General features: G+C 45.1%; 1 protein-coding gene, 1 non-coding gene and 1 pseudogene across 8 annotated transcripts in view; 2 read left to right on the top strand and 1 right to left on the bottom strand.

The window, feature by feature from the left end:
* Positions 1-958: 958 nt before the first annotated feature.
* LOC144300137 (small ribosomal subunit protein uS5 pseudogene) lies at positions 959-1,514 on the bottom strand (annotated as a pseudogene).
* Positions 1,515-2,991: 1,477 nt separating this feature from the next.
* Positions 2,992-3,180, top strand: LOC144300681 (U2 spliceosomal RNA). Its single transcript, XR_013367490.1, has one exon. It is a non-coding gene; the product is annotated as a U2 spliceosomal RNA (small nuclear RNA).
* Positions 3,181-10,235: 7,055 nt separating this feature from the next.
* Positions 10,236-22,218, top strand: part of DPY19L4 (dpy-19 like 4) — a 62,007-nt gene continuing 50,024 nt past the window's right edge. The window contains exons 1-5 of one of the 7 annotated variants that reach the window (XM_077876218.1): positions 10,236-10,380; positions 15,367-15,477; positions 18,125-18,249; positions 21,591-21,681; positions 22,055-22,176. In XM_077876218.1, the coding sequence (XP_077732344.1) occupies positions 10,365-10,380; positions 15,367-15,477; positions 18,125-18,249; positions 21,591-21,681; positions 22,055-22,176 (465 nt within the window). In that variant the 5' untranslated portion in view covers positions 10,236-10,364. Of the gene's footprint in view, positions 10,381-11,189; positions 11,319-11,625; positions 11,883-14,060; positions 14,198-15,366; positions 15,478-18,124; positions 18,250-21,590; positions 21,682-22,054; positions 22,177-22,218 lie in introns of those variants that run through there. The other 6 variants (XM_077876217.1, XM_077876220.1, XM_077876219.1 and 3 more) reach the window with 6 other exon arrangements.

Genomic DNA, 22,218 nt, shown 5'->3' with positions numbered 1-22,218 from the left:
GCCCGACGCGGGACTCGATCCCAGGACCCCGGGATCATGGCCTGAGCCAAAGGCAGACGCTCAACCACCGAGCCCCCCGGGCACCCCCCAGATACAGTTCTAACAAGCACCTTTAAAACATAAATCATTGAAACTTTGATCTTGAAATGTTTAGCTGTTACAGAAACTGTTTTGCCCTTGCAGGGTATCACTGGTGCTCCGTTTGACCACGTAAAAACCCACATAAGCCCCGTAGAGCTAGCAAGACCTAGCGCCTTGCCTCCGGGTCCCACCCGGGGCTCCCTGGGCTCCCAGTGCTCCTTGCCGGCTCCGAGTCCTGCAATCTTCTCAAATCCGAATTCTCGCTGGTCTTCAGGGCCCCGGTTGGGTCTTGCCCGAGCTCTGCTGCTTGGGAGCCGGTGTGTTGGCATCACTGGGCCCTCACCAGCTTGTTGCAGGCCTGAGTGCATCGCTCCCACTCGAGACCATGATCCCCATGACCCCCCGGCGGGAAGTAAGCCTGCATTTCCGTCTGTCCGGCTCCTTTCTGGCCCCTTTCTGGCCCCTTGCGGGATGCGAAGCGGCGGCCACCGGGGAAGGGTGCTCAGCCCTGCCTTGCCCATGCCCCTGGCACCTGACCTCACTGCGTCTCTGCCGCCCTCCACAAGGGTGCAGCTCTCACCACCTTCCTCGTCTCTGCAGGCATTTAACATCGTCCAGTCCCCCCCCCCTTTTTTTTAAAGATTTTATTTATTCATGGGAGACGCAGGCAGAGGGAGAAGCAGGCTCCCTGCGGGATCACGACCTGGGCCAGACGCCAACCCCTGAGCCACCCAGGCGCCCCTATTCCCATCCCTGAACCAAAGAGTTGTCTGTGCTAAGCTCATTGTTCCATTCACCTCCCTTACATAGCACACATGTACACATTTTTTTTTTTTTTTACAAGCTGTAATTCACTTTTATTTTTCTTACAAGAAAACTATGCGGTAGCCACAGCCGGAGCCTGGGTCCTCTGTGCGGAGACTCTGGTGTGGGTCTTTACAAGGTGGTCAGTGAATTCCTGATAGAGAGACTTGGTGAACACAGTCTCTTTCCAGAGATCAGGGGTGAGATAGCTGTAGGTCTTGGAGATCGCATCAAAAGTAGCCTTGGCAAAGTTCCCCAGGTGGCAGTGCAGCCCCTGGCCGAAGTGTAGCCGTCGTCAATACCAGCCATCATCGTAGCTTCTTGGGCACAGGGGCTGAGACAATGCCAGTGCCCCTGGGGGCAGGGATGAGACGCACCAGCACAGAACCACAGCGACCAGTCATCTTGCATGGGACAGTGTGGGGCTTGCCGATCTTGTTCCCCCAGTAGCCTCGTGGCACGGGGACGATGGAAAGCTTGGCCAGGATGATGGCCCCACGGATGGCAGTGGCTACCTCCTTGGAGCACTTGACGCCCAGACCCATGTGTCCGTTGTAATCTCCGATGGCAACAAATGCCTTGAACCTGGTCCGCTGGTTCCGCCCATCTTGCCTCACGTCCCTTTCCATTTTCCCCGTTGTGTTATTTTGGAGCAAATCCTTTGGGTCAAGTTTAAAATGGGGCACCTGGCGGCTGCAGGCCAGTGCTCAGTTGGAAGCACGTGGGACTCTCGATCTCAGGGTCGTGAGTTCGAGCCTCATGTTGGGTGTAGAGATTAATGAATAAACAATCTCCAAGTTAAAAATTGGGCTACCCTAGTAGTAGAAGAACCGAACTGAACTGGTGTGGCCCCTGGGTGGCACAGTTGGTTAAGTGTCTTGCTTAGGTTCAGGTTTGATCTTGGGTCCTTGGGGTCCTGGGGTCCTTGGAGCCCCGGGTCAGGCTGTGCGCTCAGCAGGGCAGTCTGCTTCCCCCCCTGCTCCCTCTGCCCTGGCTCATGCTCTCTCTCAAATAGATAAAATCTTAAAAATCACTGAACCGAAAAAAAAAAAAAAACTGATCCGCTGGAAATAATCTGTTTTTGGGTGTCTTCGGTTCAAGGCTGAATCTGATCTGTTCGTGCTATAGTCTCTGTGCTGATCCAGGGGGACCAAGACTAGACAGGAGATGATCTAAGCTCTCAAGACCGGAAGGCAATCAGGATGAACCTCGAGAGCAAGAGCACTAAGTGGGTGCCTTGGGGAGAGAACTGGTTTTCTACCTTAGTCCTGCTTCCTTGGTGTGGAGAGACACCGTGAGAGCCAAGATCCCAAAGCGTGGGCCTAGTGGGAAGGAAAGGTTCAGAAGCAAACTGCTTGACTTGCCCCGAGCTTAGACCTAACTTTTGTCCTTCTTTCAATGTAGTTCAGCACGATTCCATCTGGTGGACCGTGGAGGGATATTTAGAGCCAAAAACCAAGCTGGGAGTCATTACGTTGGAAGAGTAAGGTTTGGAGACGGTTGATGTGGTTACCACTCCCACTTGCTCCTCCTCCTAGCACAGCACACGCAGTGTCGCGGGGCAGGGCTTCACGGTGCTCCTTTGGCCTTTCTACTTAATCGCCAGCCTGCCACTAAGTCACCACCTGAATTATTCAGTAGCTGCATGTTGTTGCTGTTCGAGGAGTGAATGCAGGTAAATGGGTAACAAAACTTCTGGTTACACACCTGAATCTGAGCCAGTGTTTTATTTTTTTTATATTTTTTAAAGATTTTATTTATTTATTCATGAGAGACACAGAGAGAGGGAGATTGAGAGAGGCAGAGGGAGAAGCAGGCTCCATGCAGGGAACCTGATGTGGGACTCGATCCCGGGTCTTCAGGATCACGCCTGGGGCCAAAGGTGGCGCCAAACCGCTGAGCCACCCAGGCTGCCCTGAGCCAGTGTTTTATAACCCAAACCCGGATGGTAGTAGAATTCAACAGCAAAAAGCACATTTAAAAAATTAATGTAGGGCTCCTGGCTGGCTCAGTCGGTGGAGTGTGCAACTCTTGATCTCAGGGTCGTGAGTTTGAGCCCCGCATTGGGTGCAGAGATAAGTCAAATAAAAAAAACTTAAAATGTGTATCGCTTCTCAGCCTTTTGGCTAAGATCAAGTGTCATATGTGTTCTATCAGTTTAATATCTGATACGTCTTCTCTCCAAGGACAATATATTAAATGGGTTTTTGGAGCAGGGAGATGGAATAGGAGTTTGCTGTGTCCACTCTGGGCACCGTCCTGCTCTTGCAGGTATCCAGGAACAGCGCACCTCCTCCGGGACAACAGTGGGAAAAAAGAAAAAATCAATGTGAAATTCTCGGCTTGTTCTTGTAGCCTTCCTTGTGATTCGCTCTTCCCTTCCTTTTTAAAATTTTTTTTTAATTTAAAGATTTTATTTATTTATTCACGAGAGACAAAGAGAGAGGCAGAGACCCAGGCAGAGGGAGAAGCAGGCTCCACGCAGGGAGCCCGACATGGGACTTGATCCTGGGACCCTGGGGTCACGCCCTGGGCAGATGCTCAACCACTGAGCCCCTCAGGCGGCCCTGAATGAACAAGTTTATGTTCATTCCTGAAGGTGAAAACAAATGGGATTCTAAAAAATAATAATAATAAAAAAGGTAACTCTATACAGCTTTAAGAATGTTTATAAATTTACTCAAATTAAAAAAAAAAGAATGTTTATAAATTTAAATGTTACTAAATAGCAAAAACTGTTTTTCTTTAGCATCATTAAAAATGTTAAAATATATCAATCCAGTTATTTGTGAGATGCTTTTTATATTGAAGTCCACATCCAAAGAGAGACACAGTTTGGTATAAAATGCACCTAAATGTGATGATTTTGGCTGCTTCTGCCGCCTGCTGGACATGCAGTGCTACTGGCTCCTCGGGGTCCTATTCTCAGCCCCAGGGTTTATCTAAGATTCCAAAAGGATTTTAAAAATTTCTCTCTAAACCCCTGGGTGGTTCAGTGTCTGCCTTAGGCTCAAGTCACGACCCCAGTGTCCTGGGGTGGAGCCCATGTCGGCTCCCAGCTCAGCGGGGAGTCTTTCTCCCTCTCCCCTTCCACCTACTTGTGCTCTCTCAACTAAATAAAATATATATATTTTAAAGATGTTATTTATTTATTCCTGAGAGACAGGAAATTATTTATTCCTGGGCCAAAGGCAGATGCTCAACCACTGAGCCACCCAGTCGTCCCTCCACTAAATAAAATCTTAAAGAAAACATTATATTTAAATCATGTCATAATTGATGGACTTTTTATGGTATTTAAAAAAATAAATGTTATTCCAATTCGCCTATTACACATAAACTGTTATGTTGCTGAGTCATGATTTTGGTGGAAAACAATTTCCCTCCCCAAATCATTATGCTCTTTTGGTTTTAAGATACCTATAATTTGGAAGTGTGATTAGTTCTCAACAAGGGCAGGTCTAGATATGCCTGGTAAGTCATCTGCCCCGGCGGAGCAGTAGTGCAGTGTTAGCTCCAGGAGTGCTCAAGGCCAAGCCAGGTCCGGCCTGAGCGCTTCACAGCCTGCTGAAACAGCAGAAACAGCTTGATATGTTGGGGCTCTAGAAATGACAGATTCTTCTTCCGAGTTAGTGCAATTGAGGTGTTCCAGGAGCACCTGCTATCTCAGTGCCTTCCCTCTAGCATAAGAAAGAATTTAATCTGTTAATGACATGTTCCCAGAAAGCCTGAAGGTGGGACACCTGGGTGACCCAGGGGTGGAACATCTGCCTTCAGCTCAGGTTGTGACCCCGGGGTCCTGAGATCGAGTCCCACATCGGGCTTCCCGCAGGGAGCCTGCTTCTCCCTCTGCCTGGGTCCCTGCCTCTCTCTGTGTCTCTCATGAATAAATAAATAAAATCTTAAAAAAAAAAAAAAAAGAAGCCCTGAAGCAAAAACAAAACACCAGGCCAAAATGAAGAAAAAACTAAATACTCAATTAAATGGGAATTTCAGACAAATAGCATAATTTTTAGTATTAAATATGGCCCAATATTACATGGGACATAGTTATACTAAAACATCCCGTATTTTATCTGGCAACTCTAAGATAATTCAAATCAATTCAATTTCACAACTATTTTGAGGGCTTACTATCTGAAAGAAGGGAGGAAAGAATCTTGGTACAAAGTCAGCAAACTATGTCTACTAAAATAGAAGCTTTGCTGAGAAATTCTCAATAAGAGACCACTAAGTACCAAAAATGTTTCACTTTTATTAATTTATTTTTTATTTTTTTGTTTCACTTTTATTAATGAGTATTGTTTCATATGACCAGTTTGGTCAAAAATCTCTTCCTAGAGGAGTTTTAACTCTAGAAAAACCTGAACGCCAGAAAATGTCCTAAGATACCTAATATGTTCAGTTAAAACATATAAATAGAACACACATTTTTAAAAAAGATTTTATTTGGGGTTCCTGGGTCACTCAGGGGCTGAGCATCAGCCTTCAGCTCAGGGCATGATCCTGGGGTCCTGGGGATCCCCTGCAGGGAGCCTGCTTCTCCCTCTGCCTGTGTCTCTGCCTCTCTCTGTGTCTCTCATGAATAAATAAAACCTTTTAAAAAGAAATAAAAAAGATTTTATTGGAGAAAGAGAAGGAGCACAAGCAGGGGAAGGGCAGAGGGACAGGAGAGGGAGAAGCAGACTCCCCACTGAGCAGGGAGCCCAACGGACACAGGGCTCGATCCCAGGACCCCAGATCGTGACCTGAGCCAAAGGCAGGTGCTTAACCCACTGAGCCACCCAGGCGCCCCTAAAGAGAACACACATTATTATATATAATTGGGAGGATTATACATTTCATAGTTCGACTCTGCTTATATGCCTGTCAGTGGAAAAGGACAGCACGTCCTTATGAGGAGTGACCATAGGGAGAAGGTATTCAGGAGGCTGGGAAGCCACAGCTTCAAACAAGGAGGACGAAGTGAGGCGTGAGGCGTTTGAGAAACAACCGCAGGAGCAACTGACAGTATCACCCTTCATCCCCTTTCTAAAGACAAGGTAAGGGGAAGAAAAACCCTCATTAACCTAAAATCACAATCAGAACTAGTGAACAGAATAGCTTCAAACCAAGGGGTTTGTTCTCATCGATAGTGCCGAATATACAATTTATGTTGGTCTAAGTCACACCTACATCATCATCAACTTTTAAGTCAATCTCCAAAATATTTGTCTACAATTGTTTTCAGAGAGTTGAAAGTATGGGGATCAAACATGACCACAACACAAGCCTGAATATAATAGTGGTAAGGGTGTTACATGTTTTCAAATCTGAATTGATCACATTTGGTTCAGACTTCACAAAGGAGATGGTGTTTGAGAATAATGTAAATATGCTGCTAACCAATAGATCATTAAGGCTTTATTTTTTTTTTCATTAAGGCTTTATTACATAATAACGATAAAACAAAATTCCATATCTTTAATAGAAGAAAAACTGAACTGATGCAAAGATTTACTAATTCTGTTCTGTTACTACTAATAAGATGAAGCATTTGGTTTTTCTTTTTATTTTTTGAATTAATTTTTTTATTTTTTTAAAAGATTTATTTATTTATTTATGATAGACATAGAAAGAGAGAGAGGCAGAGACACAGGAGGAGGGAGAAGCAGGCTCCATGCAGGGAGCCGGATGTGGGACTCATCCCGGGACTCCAGGATCGCGCCCTGGGCCAAAGGCAGGTGCTAAACTGCTGAGCCACCCAGGGATTCCCGTATTTTTTAAATTAATTTTAAAGATTTTATTTATTCGAGAGAGAGAAAGAGAGAGTGAGAGAGAGAGAGAGAGGAAGCAGGAGCACAGGGGAGGGGGAGAGGGAGAAGGAGAAGCTGACTCCCTGATGAGCAGGGAGCCGGATGCAGATGTGGGGCTCCATCCTGGGACTCTGGGATCAAGACCTGAGTCAAAGGCAGACGCTTAACCATCTGAGCCACCCAGGTGCCCCAAGTTGAAGCATTTGATAAAAGAATGTTTTTGAAATAGACTTTGCCTGCATTTTGTTGGTTTCAAGCAGGTAAGTCCCCAGGGGTTTCTATTTTATGTTCTTCTCACATCTTGGCAGCACACTATACTTGGCATATAAAAACTACATGATTAATTTCAAAATAGAAACCTCAGGAATCATCTTCAACTCATCACGTATCACGTCCAATTTGTCATCAGGTGCTGTAGATTTTATCACCGGCATTCTCGGAGTCCATTCTCTTTGAACATTTTTATTTCCATAACCTTATTCCGAGTCTTTGTTCCTTACCCAGTGTACTGCAATAACCTCCTAAGCTCCATTTCCATGATTTAACTTCTTAAAACAAAGAGCATTTTATATCACTCCCTAAAAATATCCATTGCATACAGAAGGGATCCTGAAACTTCCAAAGTTGGCAGAAAATCATACTGTTCTTGGAGAGCATATTGCAAATAAAAGACCACTTGAGACAGTGATAGGCCTTTAAGATTGGTCAAGGTGAGGCAAAAGGCAATGAAATGACCCTTCAGACTCTGGACTGGAAACTAGCAGTGCATGATTGCAAAGGTAAGATGATAATCAAGTTATCATCAGAAGTGATCTTTGGGCCATGCGTCCCCTGCCTGTGCCCACCGCCATCTGGGAGCAGCTGGTATTAGAGAATCATGGATTGAGCTGCTGAAAACTCAGGTATGATGTCTGCTGCAAGGCAACATCTTGAGCACTTAGGGTTCTATCTTTTCAGATTACATATATATTTTTTGGGAAAAAAAGCCTATTTCTCTCAGCAAAATGAGAGATTGGGGGGAAATAGAACATTCCATTGTCAGTTTCCTTATGTGGAAGTCTCACAGTTCAGGGAAGAACAATGGGGAACGCAGTCAGGATTCCACTGATTCCTTTTTTTTTTTTTTTTTTAAAGATTGCATTTATTCATTCATGAGAGACACAGACAGAGAGAGGCAGAGACACAGGCAGAGGGAGAAGCAGGCTCCATGTAGGGAGTCCAAATGGGGACTCGATCCCAGGACTTCAGGACCAGGCCCTGGGCCGAAGGCAGTGCTAAACCGCTGGGGCCCCCCCGGGCTGCCCAGGATTCCACTGATTCCTAACTCAAGACTAAATAGTGATCTTTCTTCTTTCATGATTCCGTTTCCGTTTAAGAGGCTGTTTTCCCTCTGTGCCCGCTGCTGTTTAGAGCAGGCACATTTGCAGGTAAGCCCGTCACCTGGAGGGGATCATGACGGAACTGTAGGAGGAATGGCCATCACCCCAAGACTCTTGGAAAACAGTGGGCCTCGGTGGCCACGTGCTGTTCTCCAGGGAGGTGCAGCTGTCGCAGGAAGGGTCATCTGATAAGGCGGACACTCCGGTATCTCTTGCCCATGACCATGCCCTCCCCCACCCTGTGGTTTCAAGTCCACACGTTCTGTTCTCTCTGCTTTGATCCCTGTCTTTTCGGGTCTATGCGCAGCCTCTGCCGTGATTCTAAATCCTGGTCCAGTGTTGTTTCCAGGCAAGACATATATACAGGCAACCAAAGGCACAGAAAGCCTTCCTGGAACAGTTTTTTGCACAGCACTGACATGCAATGCACACATCCTCATTGATTTTTCTTTTCAGACTCTCAATGTTTTGCAAACCTGCTGGGTAGAAGTGTGATGTGCGTTAAGCTGTTTTAACTTGCACTTCTGTGGATTCACGTTCTTACACTTCAACCAGGTTCGTATGCACTGAGTTGCCTGTTGTCTTTCACGTCTTAATTTGTAGTTCTTTATATATTTTAGAATATTTCTACGTTGTATATGTGTCAAATGTGTTTTCACATCCTTGATTTTAAATATTTTTAAGGATGTCTTTTATGCCACCAAACATTCTAATAAAACTACTTTTGAATGTAGTAAGCATTCTTTTCCTTCATGGGATGTACATTCCATTGCTCCTTTGAAAAATCTGTCTTGCTGACATAATAAGGCATTCTCCACCGTGTTTCTAACTCCTGGTCCAGTGCTGTCGGGCAAGGCCTATTTAGAGGCAACCCAATGCATAAAAAAAGTCCCTGAAACTGTTTTTTGCCCGACTCTGAAAAGCCATAGCTTCTCTCAAACTATCCTAACTTGACAAGGGCGCTGTGAGGGGAATCCTGCCGCCTGCTCAGAATGGGACGTCCATAATTACCCCAGGACTGCAGTGAGTCCTAGTGCTTTTTTCTTTTTTTTCCATGCTCTAAAACGAACATTTTGTCACTTCCTAAGTCTACTTCTGGATATTGTTGGGGAAAAGTTCCTGGTGTTTGTTGGAGAATGCCCAGATGCAATACAAGCCAGGGCATAACAAGTCAAAACTATGCTCCCCCGCTGTGAGTATCTAAATGCATCCTGTTCCCCCGCATCGACCCTAGTATTAATGGTTCTTTTTTTCTTTTTTAAAGATTTTATCTATTTATTCATGAGACACACAGAGAGAGGCAGAGACTCAGGCAGAGGGAGAAGAAGCAGGCGCCCTGCGGGGAGCCCGACGCGGGACTCGAACCCAGGACCCCGGGGTCACGGCCTGGGCCGAGGGCAGCTGCTCCACCGCTGAGCCCCCGGGCGGCCCTGTTTCTTTAAAGACTATCACGAAATGCAAGTGTATTTAAGCTGTGTGGGGCGTTAAAAGCCCTCGATTCCACCTAGAAGCTTCTCTCCTGTGAGGACCAAGTGGCTCGGAACCCGGGCGCCCGGCTGAGCTCAGCCTGCGGTGCAAGGGCGCGCGGAGGGGTCGGACCTGGGGCAGGAATCCGACGGGTTCTCCGCCTGGCGGGAGCCACACGAGCTGCGGGGGCCGCGGGGATCCCACCTTCCTCTTCCCGGGGGGCGCGGGGCGGGGGGCAGGCGAGGGGCAGGCGGGGAGGCGGGGGCGCAGGGAGGTCAGGGGGTGGGGCGTAGGGTGGGGGCGGGGCGTCGGGGAGGCCAGGGGCGGGGCGTCGAGAGGCCGGGGGCGGGGCCCCGGGCGGCCAGGGGCGGGGCCCCGGGCGGGGGCGGGGCGTCGGGAGGCCAGGGGCGGGGCGATGGGCGGGGGCGGGGCGTCGGGAGGCCGGGGGCGGGGCCCCGGGCGGGGGGCCGAGGGGCGGGGTGGGGGGGCGGGGGTCGGGAGGCCAGAAGGGCGGGGCTCAAGGCGGGAGGCGGGGAGGGCAGGACGCAAGGCGGGGGGGCAGGAGGGCGGGGCGGGGCGGGGCGCGTCGGCCGTGGGCGGTGCCAGCGCGCGTCTGGCCGTCTTCCTGCGCGCGCAGGCCTGGGTGCGCCCGCAATACGCTCCGGGCGTCCTCCGCTCCCGGCTCCCTGGTTCCCGGGCCCGCGGCGGGACGCGGTTGGCGGCGACACCCGGGGGGCGGGTCAGGAAGTGGGGGCGCGGCGGCCGGAGCGGTCCTGGGGCCGCGGAGGGGGTCGGCGGCGCGGGACCCGGAGGGGCAGCCGGGGCCTCCGCGGAGACGATGGCGGAGGAAGAAGGTGACGGCCCCGGGGTCCCGGCGCCAACCGCCGCCCGAAGTCTCGGGGAGGAGGGGCGGGGGGCCGGGGCGCGGGCTGCGGGCGGGCGGGGGGCGGGGAGGCGACGTGCGGGAGCCCAGCCGGTGCCCCAAGTTCTGTCCGCGGGCGCGGGAAGCAGAGGTGGAGCTTAGGGTTGGGAAGCGGGTCGGAAGAGCCAAAGCTGGGGGGCGGGGAGGGGGATGGAGGGGGATGGAGGGGGACGGGCGGAGGGAGTGCGACGGGGAGGAGGATGGAGAGGAAGACGGGTGCGAGGGGAGGGGGATGGTGGGGATGGGGAGGGAGGCGGCGAGGGGGTGGGGTGCAGGGGAGGGGGATGGAGGGGATGGGGAGGGGGGGGCGAGGGGGTGGGGTGCAGGGGAGGGGGATGGAGGGGATGGGGAGGGGGGGGCGAGGGGGAGGGGTGCGGGGGGGTGTTGGAGGGGATGGGGAGGGAGGGGGCGAGGGGGCGGGGTGCAGGGGAGGGGGATGGAGGGGATGGGAAGGGAGGGGTGCGGGGGGGGGGGCTAGCCGGGGAGAGAGCAGCGGCTGCGGGCCGTGCTGGCGCGGGACCCAGGCCCCTCCTGCGGGCGGGCGGCGCAGGTGCGTGCAGGAGCGGGTGGGCCGCCGTCCGCCCCCAGGGCTGTGGGGGTCGCGGTCGGGGTCGGGGTCGGGGCCCGGGCGGGCAGCAGGGAGGCGGGTTCCCGGGGGGCGGGGCGGGGGCCGCGGGGTGGAGGGGATGGGAGGGGCTGGGCGCCGCGGGGGCTGCCGAAGCTGGCCGGGACCCCCAGGGCCGCCGCTAACGAAGTGGATCTTCTCCGTCGTTACTGTTTTTCAAAGGGAAATGCTGCGTACGAGAGAGAAACGGGGAGCCGGAGGGTCGCACCTGCCCGGGGCCGGTGTTGCGGAGCCTCCGGGGCGAGGTACCGTCCCGCCCGCGCCAGCCTCGGGGGCGGTGCACGTGGCGGCTGCGCGGCCCTTTGGGGCCTGGGGCCCGGGGCTGGGCGGTGGGGCGGCCTCCTCGGCCCAGGGTGGCCCCGGTCCCGGCTCGAGTCCCGCGTCGGGCTCCCCGCAGGGCCTGCCCCTCCTCCGCCTGGGTCTGCCTCTCTCTGGGTCTCTCGGGAACAAATAGATAAAGTCCTTTAAAAAGAAATTAGTATCCTGGGGGGAAGCCTGCCGTGTACCTTCTCGAGTGCACTTGTGCATGCGACCTCCCTGAGGATGAAGCTAACCTGAACCGGGAGTGCGAGGACCGAATGGCAAGAATCCAGCGGGAGACGATTTTTAAGAAATTGTTCTCTGTTCTCTGGCTCGCCGCCCTGTCCCGCTGCTCACACTGGCTTCGTATCCACCGCCTCTTTCTTGAGTTATCAGAGTACTAACGCTGTTCTAAATTTAGGGACTCTCTACCTAAAAACAACCTCGAAATCAAGGCTATTTGTATTTTGTAAGGACGAATGTGATTCCATTTGTTATCACTGGTTCCGGTAGGTGTGTGTTTGTTTATTCATTTTTTTAAAGATTTTATTTATACCTGAGACAGGCAGAGACCCAGGCAGAGGGAGAAGCAGGCTCCAGGCAGGGACCCCCACGCAGTACTCGATCCCAGGACCCCGAGGTCACGCCCTGGGCTGAAAGCAGATGCTCCACCGCTGAGCCCCCCAGGCGGCCCTGGTTCCTGTAGTTTAAAACATTTCTTTCTTTTTTTAAAAGATTTTGTTTATTTATTCATGAGAGACACAGAGAGAGGCAGAGACGCAGGCAGAGGGAGAAGCAGGCTCCACGCAGGGAGCCCGACGTGGGACTCGATCCTGGGTCTCCAGGGTCACGCCCTGGGCCGAAGGCGGCGCTAAGCCACTGAGCCACTGGGGCTGCCCCTAGTTTAAAACATTTCTTGACTTTTTTTTTTTTTCTGAATAGTTGCAAATCTGTGGAGTAGGTTGATAAGCTACCTTGTATGTTTCCATGAGCACTTTCATGCTTAAGCTAAAGCATGAAAAAAAAATTATTACTGTAATACTAAGTCTTTAATAATATACATCATGCGAAATGATAAATTATTTTAGGAGATTATAGTTACACTCAAATCAATGTGACGTGGAACCAATGAAAAAAACCATGCCATTTTGTAAAATTTATTTATGGGACATACAGTGAAAAATGATTTTTGATTGTAAAAATCACTGATAATCAAAAAGCAAATACATTTTATATGGAGCAATTAATGGAGTGAGGTTCTGTTAAAATAGAGTTCCATTCAGCAATTTTTTTAAAAAAGATTTTATTTATTTATTCATGACACACACAGTGAGGCAGAGACACAGGCAGAGGGAGAAGCAGGCTCCCTGGGGGGAGCCAGATGTGGGACTTGATCTCGGGACCCCAGGGTCCTGCCCTGGGCTAAAGGCAGATGCTCAACCACTGAGCCACCCAGGTCCCCCCATTCAACAATTTTTTAGTTCCATAAACATTTGAGTGCCTACTGTGTTAGGTGCTGGGGATACAGCAGTCAACAATAATGAGTATTTGTATTTTATTTATCATAATAATTCTTGTAATATTTATGGCAAACATGTCTATGTGTTAGGCATTCTGAGTGCTTTACATTTATTTGGCACTCTACAAATTGTTTTCAAAATACGTATTGTATTAAAATTAGAGTAAATGGGGACCTCCTGGGTGGCTCGGTCAGTTGAGTGCCTTCAGCTCAGGTCATGATCTCTGGGTCTTGGGATCAAGCCCTGCACCATGCTCCCGGCTGAACAGGAGCCCACTTCTCTCTCTCCCTTTGCCCCTCCCCATCATCCATATTCTCTCTCTTCCCCTCAGATAAATAAAAAAATCTTTTTAAAAATGAAACTCTGTGGTCTGCTTTACTTGTATCTAGATGTTCCCTATATCTTTTTTGCTTATCTTCACATTCACTTGGATGTATTTCATTGTCCCACTATTAACTCTGGGTGAATGATTTTTTAAGAATCTCCTCTGGCAAAAAAATGTCTTCCTTGATGCGGTAGAGGGTCAGGTTGTTCACATTGGTATTTCCTGAAAGAAATGTTAGAGCGCAAAGAAAGAAGTGGCAGCTTTGAGTACAGCAGTATTAACACTTCATTTAGAAATTGCTGTTATGTAGTCTGGATGGACATTTGCAGGCCTATTTGTAGCTCTGCTAACTATCTCATGTGGAGAGCCACTAGACCAGAGCCTGAAATAGTGGGTTATTTTTGTGTCTGTGTTATCATTTTCATTTAGTTTGACTTTTTCTTAACAATGCTAAAGATGTAAGAGGGAGAAGAAACTTAAATTCTATCCTAGAGCTTTCCCTATCAGAGTTAATCTAAATCATTCATTGCTTTGGCCTTTGCTGCTTTTCCACCAAGAGATTCCTGGGTTTGCATTTCAATTATGAAGTTATGAGATCAGTATAAAGAAAATTAGGTGAAATCTGGATCTAGTCAGTTTTGTTTCTCGGTGACAGGTAAAAAAAATAAATTTACTTATTTATTTATTTATTACTATTATCTATTTATTTATTTAAAACTATTTACTTAAAAAAAATAAAACTATTTGTTTATTATTTATTTATTTAAAACTAGACTCCATGGCCAGCATGTGCCATCCACGTCATTGCAAATGGCAAGATTTCATCCTTTCTGAGATGATTTCATCATCTTTCATTATAGTTGAATAATATTCTATTGTATATATACGCCACGTCTTCTTTATCCATTCATCTGTCAATGGACATCTGGCCTCTTTCCATATTTTGGTTATTGTGGACATTGCTGCTATAATCATTGAGGTGCATGTGCCCCTAAATCCTCATTTTTGTTGGGTGCTTTTAAATTTTGCTTTATCTCACAGCAGAGGAAAATTAAAAAGGCATCATGAAAAAGAAATACAGTAATCTGTATCAATTGACCCAGATTTGTGTGCAAAAATACTGAAAATCTGGGGCCTTTAGGTGGCACAGTCAGTTGAGCGTCCAGTTCTTGGTTTTGTTTTGTGTTGTGATCTCAGGGTCATGGGATGGAGCCCAGTGTTGGGCTCCATGCTAGGTGCGGAAGCCTACTTAAAAAAAGAAAAAGATATCTCTAGGAAGAAAAGTAGTTAGGTTGAATATAGTAAATTTTTGTTTCATTTAGAATTTAGTTTGCTGGTTTGGAGATACTTTCTGCTTTACTTTTTATTTTTTTAAGATTTTATGTATTTATTTGAGAGAGAGTGTGCACGAGCAGGAGTGAGGGACAGACAGGGAGAAGCAGACTCTCTACTGGGAGCCTGATGCGGGACTCTGTCCCAGGATCCCGGGATCATGACCCCAGCCAAAGGAAGATGCTTAACTGACTGAGCACACAGGCACTCCTGGGTTCCATTTTTTATCAGACATAAAAGGGTAGCCTAATACTGGGAAATTTTCTGACGGCTTCCCACATACAGGGATATGCCATTTCTAATACCTAAACTGTGCAATGGTAATATCACAGCACTGTGAAATTCTGCAGAACTGCAAGATTATTTTAAAAATGAAGTATAGTCTTATGATCAATGTATTGTATTATATTTTGAATGATAAAAAAATTGTTAACCCTTGAATGATGAGTGTGATACTCTCAGGAAACTAGAATAATACACTAATATATTAAATAACACCTTGCTCCCCAGTTATTCTGGAAAGGAGTTTACTTATTTTGGAATATTTTGAAAATAACATTATCTCAGGAGAAGAGCTTATTGATTTATCAGTAGAACTCTGAAAGCACAGCTAGAAGACACAGTCTAAATCTTTTTGTAGGAAAAACAGTTTTTCTGTCTAAATGAATGATTTATTCAATTGTGAAAAGTTATCTTTTGTACTAAAAGGTCTCCAGCTGACTTCTGCCTTAGTATAACAAAAGTGGATTCTTTTGGGTTATAGATTAGAAGAACAACTTGATACACATGTTGCAATAACATCTTAAATATTTTAAGGACCAACAGTAGAACTGCGCCAAAGAAAAAAGCTGAAGTCTTCAGAAAATAAGGAATCTGCCAAAGAAGAGAAGATCAGTGACACTCCAATTCCTGAAAAAGCCCCGAAACGTAAGTTAATTTGGAGTTTTTGTGCTATTACAAGAATGGCTTTTTGTATCCTAGGTATTCTATATTAATATATTTTTTTTAATTTAAAAATTCATTTGAGAGAGAGACAGAGTACCAGCAGGGGGAGAGGCAGAGGGAGAGGGAGAAGCAGACTCTCCACTGACATGGGCATGTTCAGGTCCCAGGACCCTGAGATCATGACCTGAGCTGAAAGCAGACATGTAGCCATCTGAGCCACCCAGGCACCCTTGTTTTATATTAATATTTTAAATGTGTATAACTACTTTGAGATTAATTATATTGTGTTATCAGTCAACTTTCATTGGTTTTGTTGTAGTACAACTCTAAATCTCACAGTTTTACAAAAAACACTTATTTCTGACTAATGTTCCATGTTGTGGCTTCAGGTTGGCTGGTGTAGCTTCATGTGTCATGAAGGAACGCCCCTTACTTGGGATGTTTTCTTGGGCCCGATGAAAAGAGCAGGAGAAGAGGCAGCACTGTCTCTGAAATTTTCTGCTGAACTGGCACTCTGTCACTCACATTCTGTTGACCCAAAGTCCTATAATCAATCCAGAGTGAGATGGAGAAGTACACTCTGACTACAGGGAAGCATTGCAAGCCACATGGTAGTGGGCAGAGATGATTAATCCTTTTATAGGAAAGGACAAAATAAGTGGGAATAATAATATAATAGTCTACCACATTCTTTCCTTTTGGTCATAAATATTTACTTTTCTTCCTCAAACAAAATATACTCACTACCTCTCTGACCCCAAGGAAGATACTCAGTCTTACCCAGTCCTGGCAGCAGTCTTGAGGCCCAAGGTCTTCTTATCTCTGTCAGGGCCAGCTGTGATTCATTCTAGTCCAGAGACCAGTGAATTAAAAAGTTAAGTTATGTGCTTTATGTTAGGGGTCCCCAAGACCACTCCCATATTTGATGATTAACTGGAAGGACTTGCAGGTCTCAGAATATTTACAGCTATGATTTATTACAGTGAACAATACAAAACAAAATCAGCAAAGGGAAAAGGCCAGTGGGCTAAGTCTGTAAGGAAATAGGCATAAGCTTTCCTGATTCTTTTTTTTTTTTTTAATATTTTATTTAATCATGAGAGAGAGAGAGGTAAAGACACAGGCGAATGGAGAAGCAGGGAGCCTGATGTGGGACTCAATCCCGGGACTCTAGGATCATGCCCTGGGCCAAGGGCAGGCGCCAACCGCTGAGCCACCCAGGAGTCCCGCTTTCCTGATTCTTTTCGTAATGGAGTCACACAGGATGCGCTTAACTCTTTCAGCATCAAATTGTAACATTTGTAAAGTTTTGTGTACCAGGGAAACTCAGTAATGACTGCACACAATTGGTTTATTTTTTTTCCCTTAAGATTTTATTTATTTATTAAGAGAGAGAGAAGAGCATGAGCAAGCACACACAAGCCAGGAGGAGGGGTAGAGGGAGAGGGAGACTCCACGCTGAGCAAGGTGTGTGACGCGGGGCTCAATCTCAGGATCCTGGGATCATGACCTGAGCTGACAGCCACCCAGGTGCCCCTGCAGTTTTTATTGGCGGCTGGTCATGTCCCCTCTACCTACCACATACCAAAACTAGATTCCCAGAAGGAAAGCAGCAAACATGAACCACATGGTTTGTACATACAGGTCAGGCACAGTAAACTAACTGATGAGAGAATGGTGGGAACCCTCCTGAAATCCAAGTTCCCAGATTCCAACAAAGAGCTTACCTTGCAAGCAGGCTTTTCTCCACAAAGCAGTTGCAGGGCTGCTGTGTTAACTTTTCTGCACAGGCCCCCTCTCCCAGTATACATTGTTGGACAGGGACAGGATAAGCAAAATAAATGCTTCCATTCAGAAAGAGGAAGAGTGAGAGGCATATCAGCCATTGGTCCATAACAGTTTTAAAATCCTACCAGATGGATATGAGGGCTTCTTACGGGGTAGGGATGTTTCTTGATTAAGCCCCAGTTGTTTCCTTGGGAGTAGCTTCCCAGCTCATTGTACTCTGTGGTTCCTGGTTCCACCCTCTGGAGGTCCTTCCTTTTCTATTATCCTACTGAACTATATATGAGCATGGCTTTGTAGAATGTGCCATCCAGATAGTGCAGCGTTCCCTTCTTACAGCCTCCTTCCGCCCACACACACAGTTTTCCCTATTACTAACATTTTGTATTAGGATGGTATTTTTGTTATAGATCATGAACCAATATTAATACACTATTTTTAAATAAGACCCAGACTTTATTTGGATTTGCCTAGCTGCTACCTAATGTTCTTTTTCTATTCCAGGATCCCACTAATGTTCTTTTTCTATTCCAGGATCCCACATTACATTTAGTTGGCATGTCTCCTCAGACTCCTTTTGGGGCTTTCCTTGTTTTCAGTGACCTTGACAGTTCTGAGGAATCCTGGTTAGGTGTATTTAGGATGCTCTTCTATTGGAATATGTTTGCTGTTTTTCTCATTAGACTGGGGTTATAGGTTTTGGGGAGGAAGAATGCAGAGTTAGAATGCCATTTTCCTCACATCATATCAAGGGTACATACTACCTTTTGATTACTTTTTAAAAATAGAAGTGCATAAATATAAATATCATCTACATCTGATTACTTTTAATATGCTTTTTCAGATGTATTATTTCAGCGCTTTGCAAAGATTTTCATTGGCTGTCTTGCAGCAGTTACTAGTGGTATGATGTATGCTCTCTATTTATCAGCATACCATGAACGGAAATTCTGGTTTTCCAACAGGCAGGTAAGAAGAAAGAATTTTGAGCATATGGAAGTTGTTTTAGTATTTAATTTTAATCTAAGTAATGTGTTTTTCAGGGAGCCAAAATACATATTTGTGATAAGTATGACAAGTGCTTTCTTATTTACAGGAATTAGAAAAAATGTTGTAGGAACTATTTTGAGAACACAGTCATAGCATCAACCTTAAAAAATTTAGTACAGTGTATTTCCGGGCTATGTAATAGAAGCTATGAGAATGCTTTCCTTCATGCGACTCCTTTACGTGGGGCTTTTTTTTTTTTTTTTTTTTTTTTTCGTGGGGCTTTTGATGACAGTGAAATGTTACGGAGTTTAGTCACACTTTCAGTAGTTTTGGTTGTTTCTGTTGTTTACATTTCCAAAACAATCTGTAGAAGTTTTGGTAGTAAAATAGTAATTTTTAGATCATGGGATTAGAATGTTTTGGGGGCTTGGAAATTATTAACATGCATGACAGTATTTATTAAGATGTCTCTTCATATTAGTATGTTTAATGTCTGGTTTTAAATCATGTGTATTCCACAGACCCTTAGTCACTCTGGCTACTTATGTAATTCATAATTTAACCTTTGAGTAAATTTGTTCTCTTTTACAATCAGATACATATCTTTCATGCATTGACAAAATCCACAGTGTTACAGGTTGACTCTAAGAGCTTTTTCCTTTTTAGTCCAAACTGTTTGTTTGTTTGTTTGTTTGTTTTAAGATCTTATTTATTTTATTCATGAGAGACACAGAGAGAAAGGCAGAGACAGGCAGAGGGAGAAGCAGGCTCCCTGCAGGGAACCCGAGATGGGACTCAATCCCGGGACTTGGGATCACGCCCTGAGCCAAAGGCAGATGCTCAATCAATGAGCCACCCATGTGTTCCTGTTGTTCTTATTTTTGAGCAATAGTCAAGCTGACTGGATGTTTTTAAGCTATCGATTGACCTAATCCTCCCAAAACACCAAAACATTTAGCTGATTAATTACCTTTATTGATCTGACAAAAGCTATAACTATAGCATATCCTATTTCCTTGAAAATGTTATACATATTAACTATTAGGAGTTTTCAATACAGGATGTACAGTAGGATTATCTGATGAGCTTTTAAAAAACAACCTCCCTCTCAGATTTTTACATGGGATGGGGGTGGAGGGGTAATCTAGGATCAGCATTTCAAAAGATGTCTAAGCAAATCTGTTGTGTAGGCAGAATCGAGAACAACCAAGAGTTTGAAAACATCGAAGTCATTTTTAAAACACTGTGTATGAGTCAGGAACATTGACTTTACCTGGGAACTTTCTCAGAATTGCAGATTCTCAGGCCCCACTTTAGAAGCAGAATCTAATCAGAGATCTTTTAATAAGATCTCTAGGACTTTCATAAGGACATTAAATTTGAGAAGCGTTGATTAACAATTTACATATTTGAAATCTTAGAAAGAAATCTGTTTCCATTCATAAAGAATCATTTAAAGGAAATTTATCAGATATTTTTGTTAAGGAAATTTATTTAGATTAATAAGCTCTGAAGGAGGAAAAAAAATTCAACAATCAAGTAGATCTGGGAAAGATTTCCTCTTGGAGATTGACAATATATAAGGTATACTGAAACTCCGAAAAGTCTTGCAATAAAGAAATCCATTAATTTTTTTCTTTTTTTTTTTTTTAAGATTTTATTTATTTATTCGTGAGAGACACACAGAGAGGGAGACAGGCAGAGACACAGGCAGAGGGAGAAGCAGGCTCCCTGCAGGAAGCCTGTTGTGGGACTTGATCCCAGGACTCCGGGGTCACGCCCTGAGCCGAAGGCAGGCGCCTAACCACTGAGCTACCCAGGCGTCCCCATTAATTTTCTTTAATGCTGCCTTTGCACAACTTATTTAACCATAGAACTCTTTAGGTAACACCTATTTATATCTTAGGAAATTCTGTTTATCAAACTTAGGAATAAATGCTCTGATATCTTTTGTTTTATATTAATTGATAAATATGCATGAAAATAAAGGAGTTTTGTTTTCAAAGACTATAGATTTATGAAAGCATGGTTTGTCATACAATGCACAAAACTTTTCAGTGTTTTTGGATTTCTTATATTCTTGGTTCTGTATAGCCCAATATTTTATGATAATATTTTTAAAGATTTATTTATTTTGATAGAGACTATGTGTGTGTGCGCGCACACGTATTCACTTGTGGCGGAGGGGCTGAGGGAGAGAATCTCAAGCTGACTCCTCACTCAGCATGGAGCCCAGTGCAGGGCTCAGTCTCACCACCCTGAGATCATGATTTGAGCTGAAATCAAGAGTCGATTACCTGACTAAGCAATGCAGACACCCGTATAGCCCAGTTTTAGGAACTTAAGATTTACTTATATTTCTGGAAGTTCTTTTGAAAAACACTGATTACATATTTGCTACTCTTGAAAAGAGTTAAGGGTTTACAGTTTTGGATATATAGGGAAATAGAAAAAGCAATAGGAAATACTAATTTCTCCTTAAACTTCTCTTTTTATTATAGACTTTAATACCTCAACCATCATTTTTTATTACTTATCTTACTATTCTTGCTGTCCTAAGGGCATTTTTTCTGGTTTTCCTTCTAGATTTTCCTTATACATAATAGGGAAATGACTTATGAGCTGCAATCCATTTTACTTTATTTTTATTTTATTTTATTTTATTTATTTTATTTTAATTTTAATTTTAATTTTAATTTTTATTTTATTTTATTATTTTTTTTATGAGAGACATAGGGAGGCAGAGACACAGGCACGGGGAGAAGCAGGCTCCATCCAGGGAGCCTGATGCGGGACTCGATCCCAGGATCCCAGGGTCATGCCCTGAGTTGAACGCATTCACTCAACCACTGAGCCACCCAGGTGTCCCTAGAATCCATTTTAAACCCTTATGGTTTTTTTCTTTTTAAGATTTATTTATTTGAGAAAGAAGGAGGAGGAGCAGAGGGGCAGGAGGAGGGGCAGAGGGGGAGAGAGAGAGAGAGAGAGAACAATAGGATTTCAAGCTGACTCTGCTGAGCACAGAGCCCTATGCAGGGCTCAGTCTCATGACCCTGAGATCATGACCCAAGCCAAAATTGAGGTGGATGCTAACTGACTGAGCCACCCAGATGCCCCAAACCTTAGGTGTTTCATTAAAATGACTGCCAGATTATTGAAAATTTAACCTCTGTAATGTGGCCACTAATGACCAAAGGAAAATTCAAACATTTCTTTGAATAAAGGATAAATAAATAGCATTAATTTAGAAGAGGAGAGAGAAAGATTGCATTTGAAATTTAGGATACTGGTATTTAAATAATCATTTCATTTTCTTGTAGGAACTTGAACGAGAAATCACATTTCAAGGTGACAGTGCCATTTATTACTCTTATTATAAAGATATGTTAAAAGCACCCTCATTTGAAAGAGGTATGATAACCACATTTGTATTTTTTTCTTAATTAAACTCTACCCCCAACTTGGGGCTCAAACTCAGGACCCTGAGATCAAGAGTCATATGTTCTACCGACTGAGCCAGCTAGGTACCTCCCATGTTTGTATTTTTAATAACAACGTTTTTCTAAAATACATTGTCCTATATGGGAGCCCTTGAATGTGGAGATTTGTCTTAGAATATAAGCATTATTCTTTCTTATACTTAATAAAAACATTGGAAAAATGCACAGTGTGTTATGTTTTGAGATTTTTCTTAGTAATAATTTAAAATATTTAATGAGCTCTGAATGATATATTTAATATTGTAAAAGCAGAATAATCTGGAGAAAAATTTTTCTGTCTCTAGGTGTTTATGAATTGACACACAATAACAAAACTGTATCTCTGAAGACAATAAATGCAGTGCAGCAAATGTCTCTATATCCAGAACTTATCGCCAGTGTTTTATATCAAGCAACTGGTAGCAATGTATGTTTCTTTTGACTTTAATATTTATTTTTTACATATTTA

The sequence above is a fragment of the Canis aureus genome, chromosome 28 (genome assembly GCF_053574225.1).
Source record: "Canis aureus isolate CA01 chromosome 28, VMU_Caureus_v.1.0, whole genome shotgun sequence".
Taxonomy (NCBI): Eukaryota; Metazoa; Chordata; class Mammalia; order Carnivora; family Canidae; genus Canis; species Canis aureus.
This window is presented reverse-complemented; position numbering and strand designations above follow the sequence as displayed.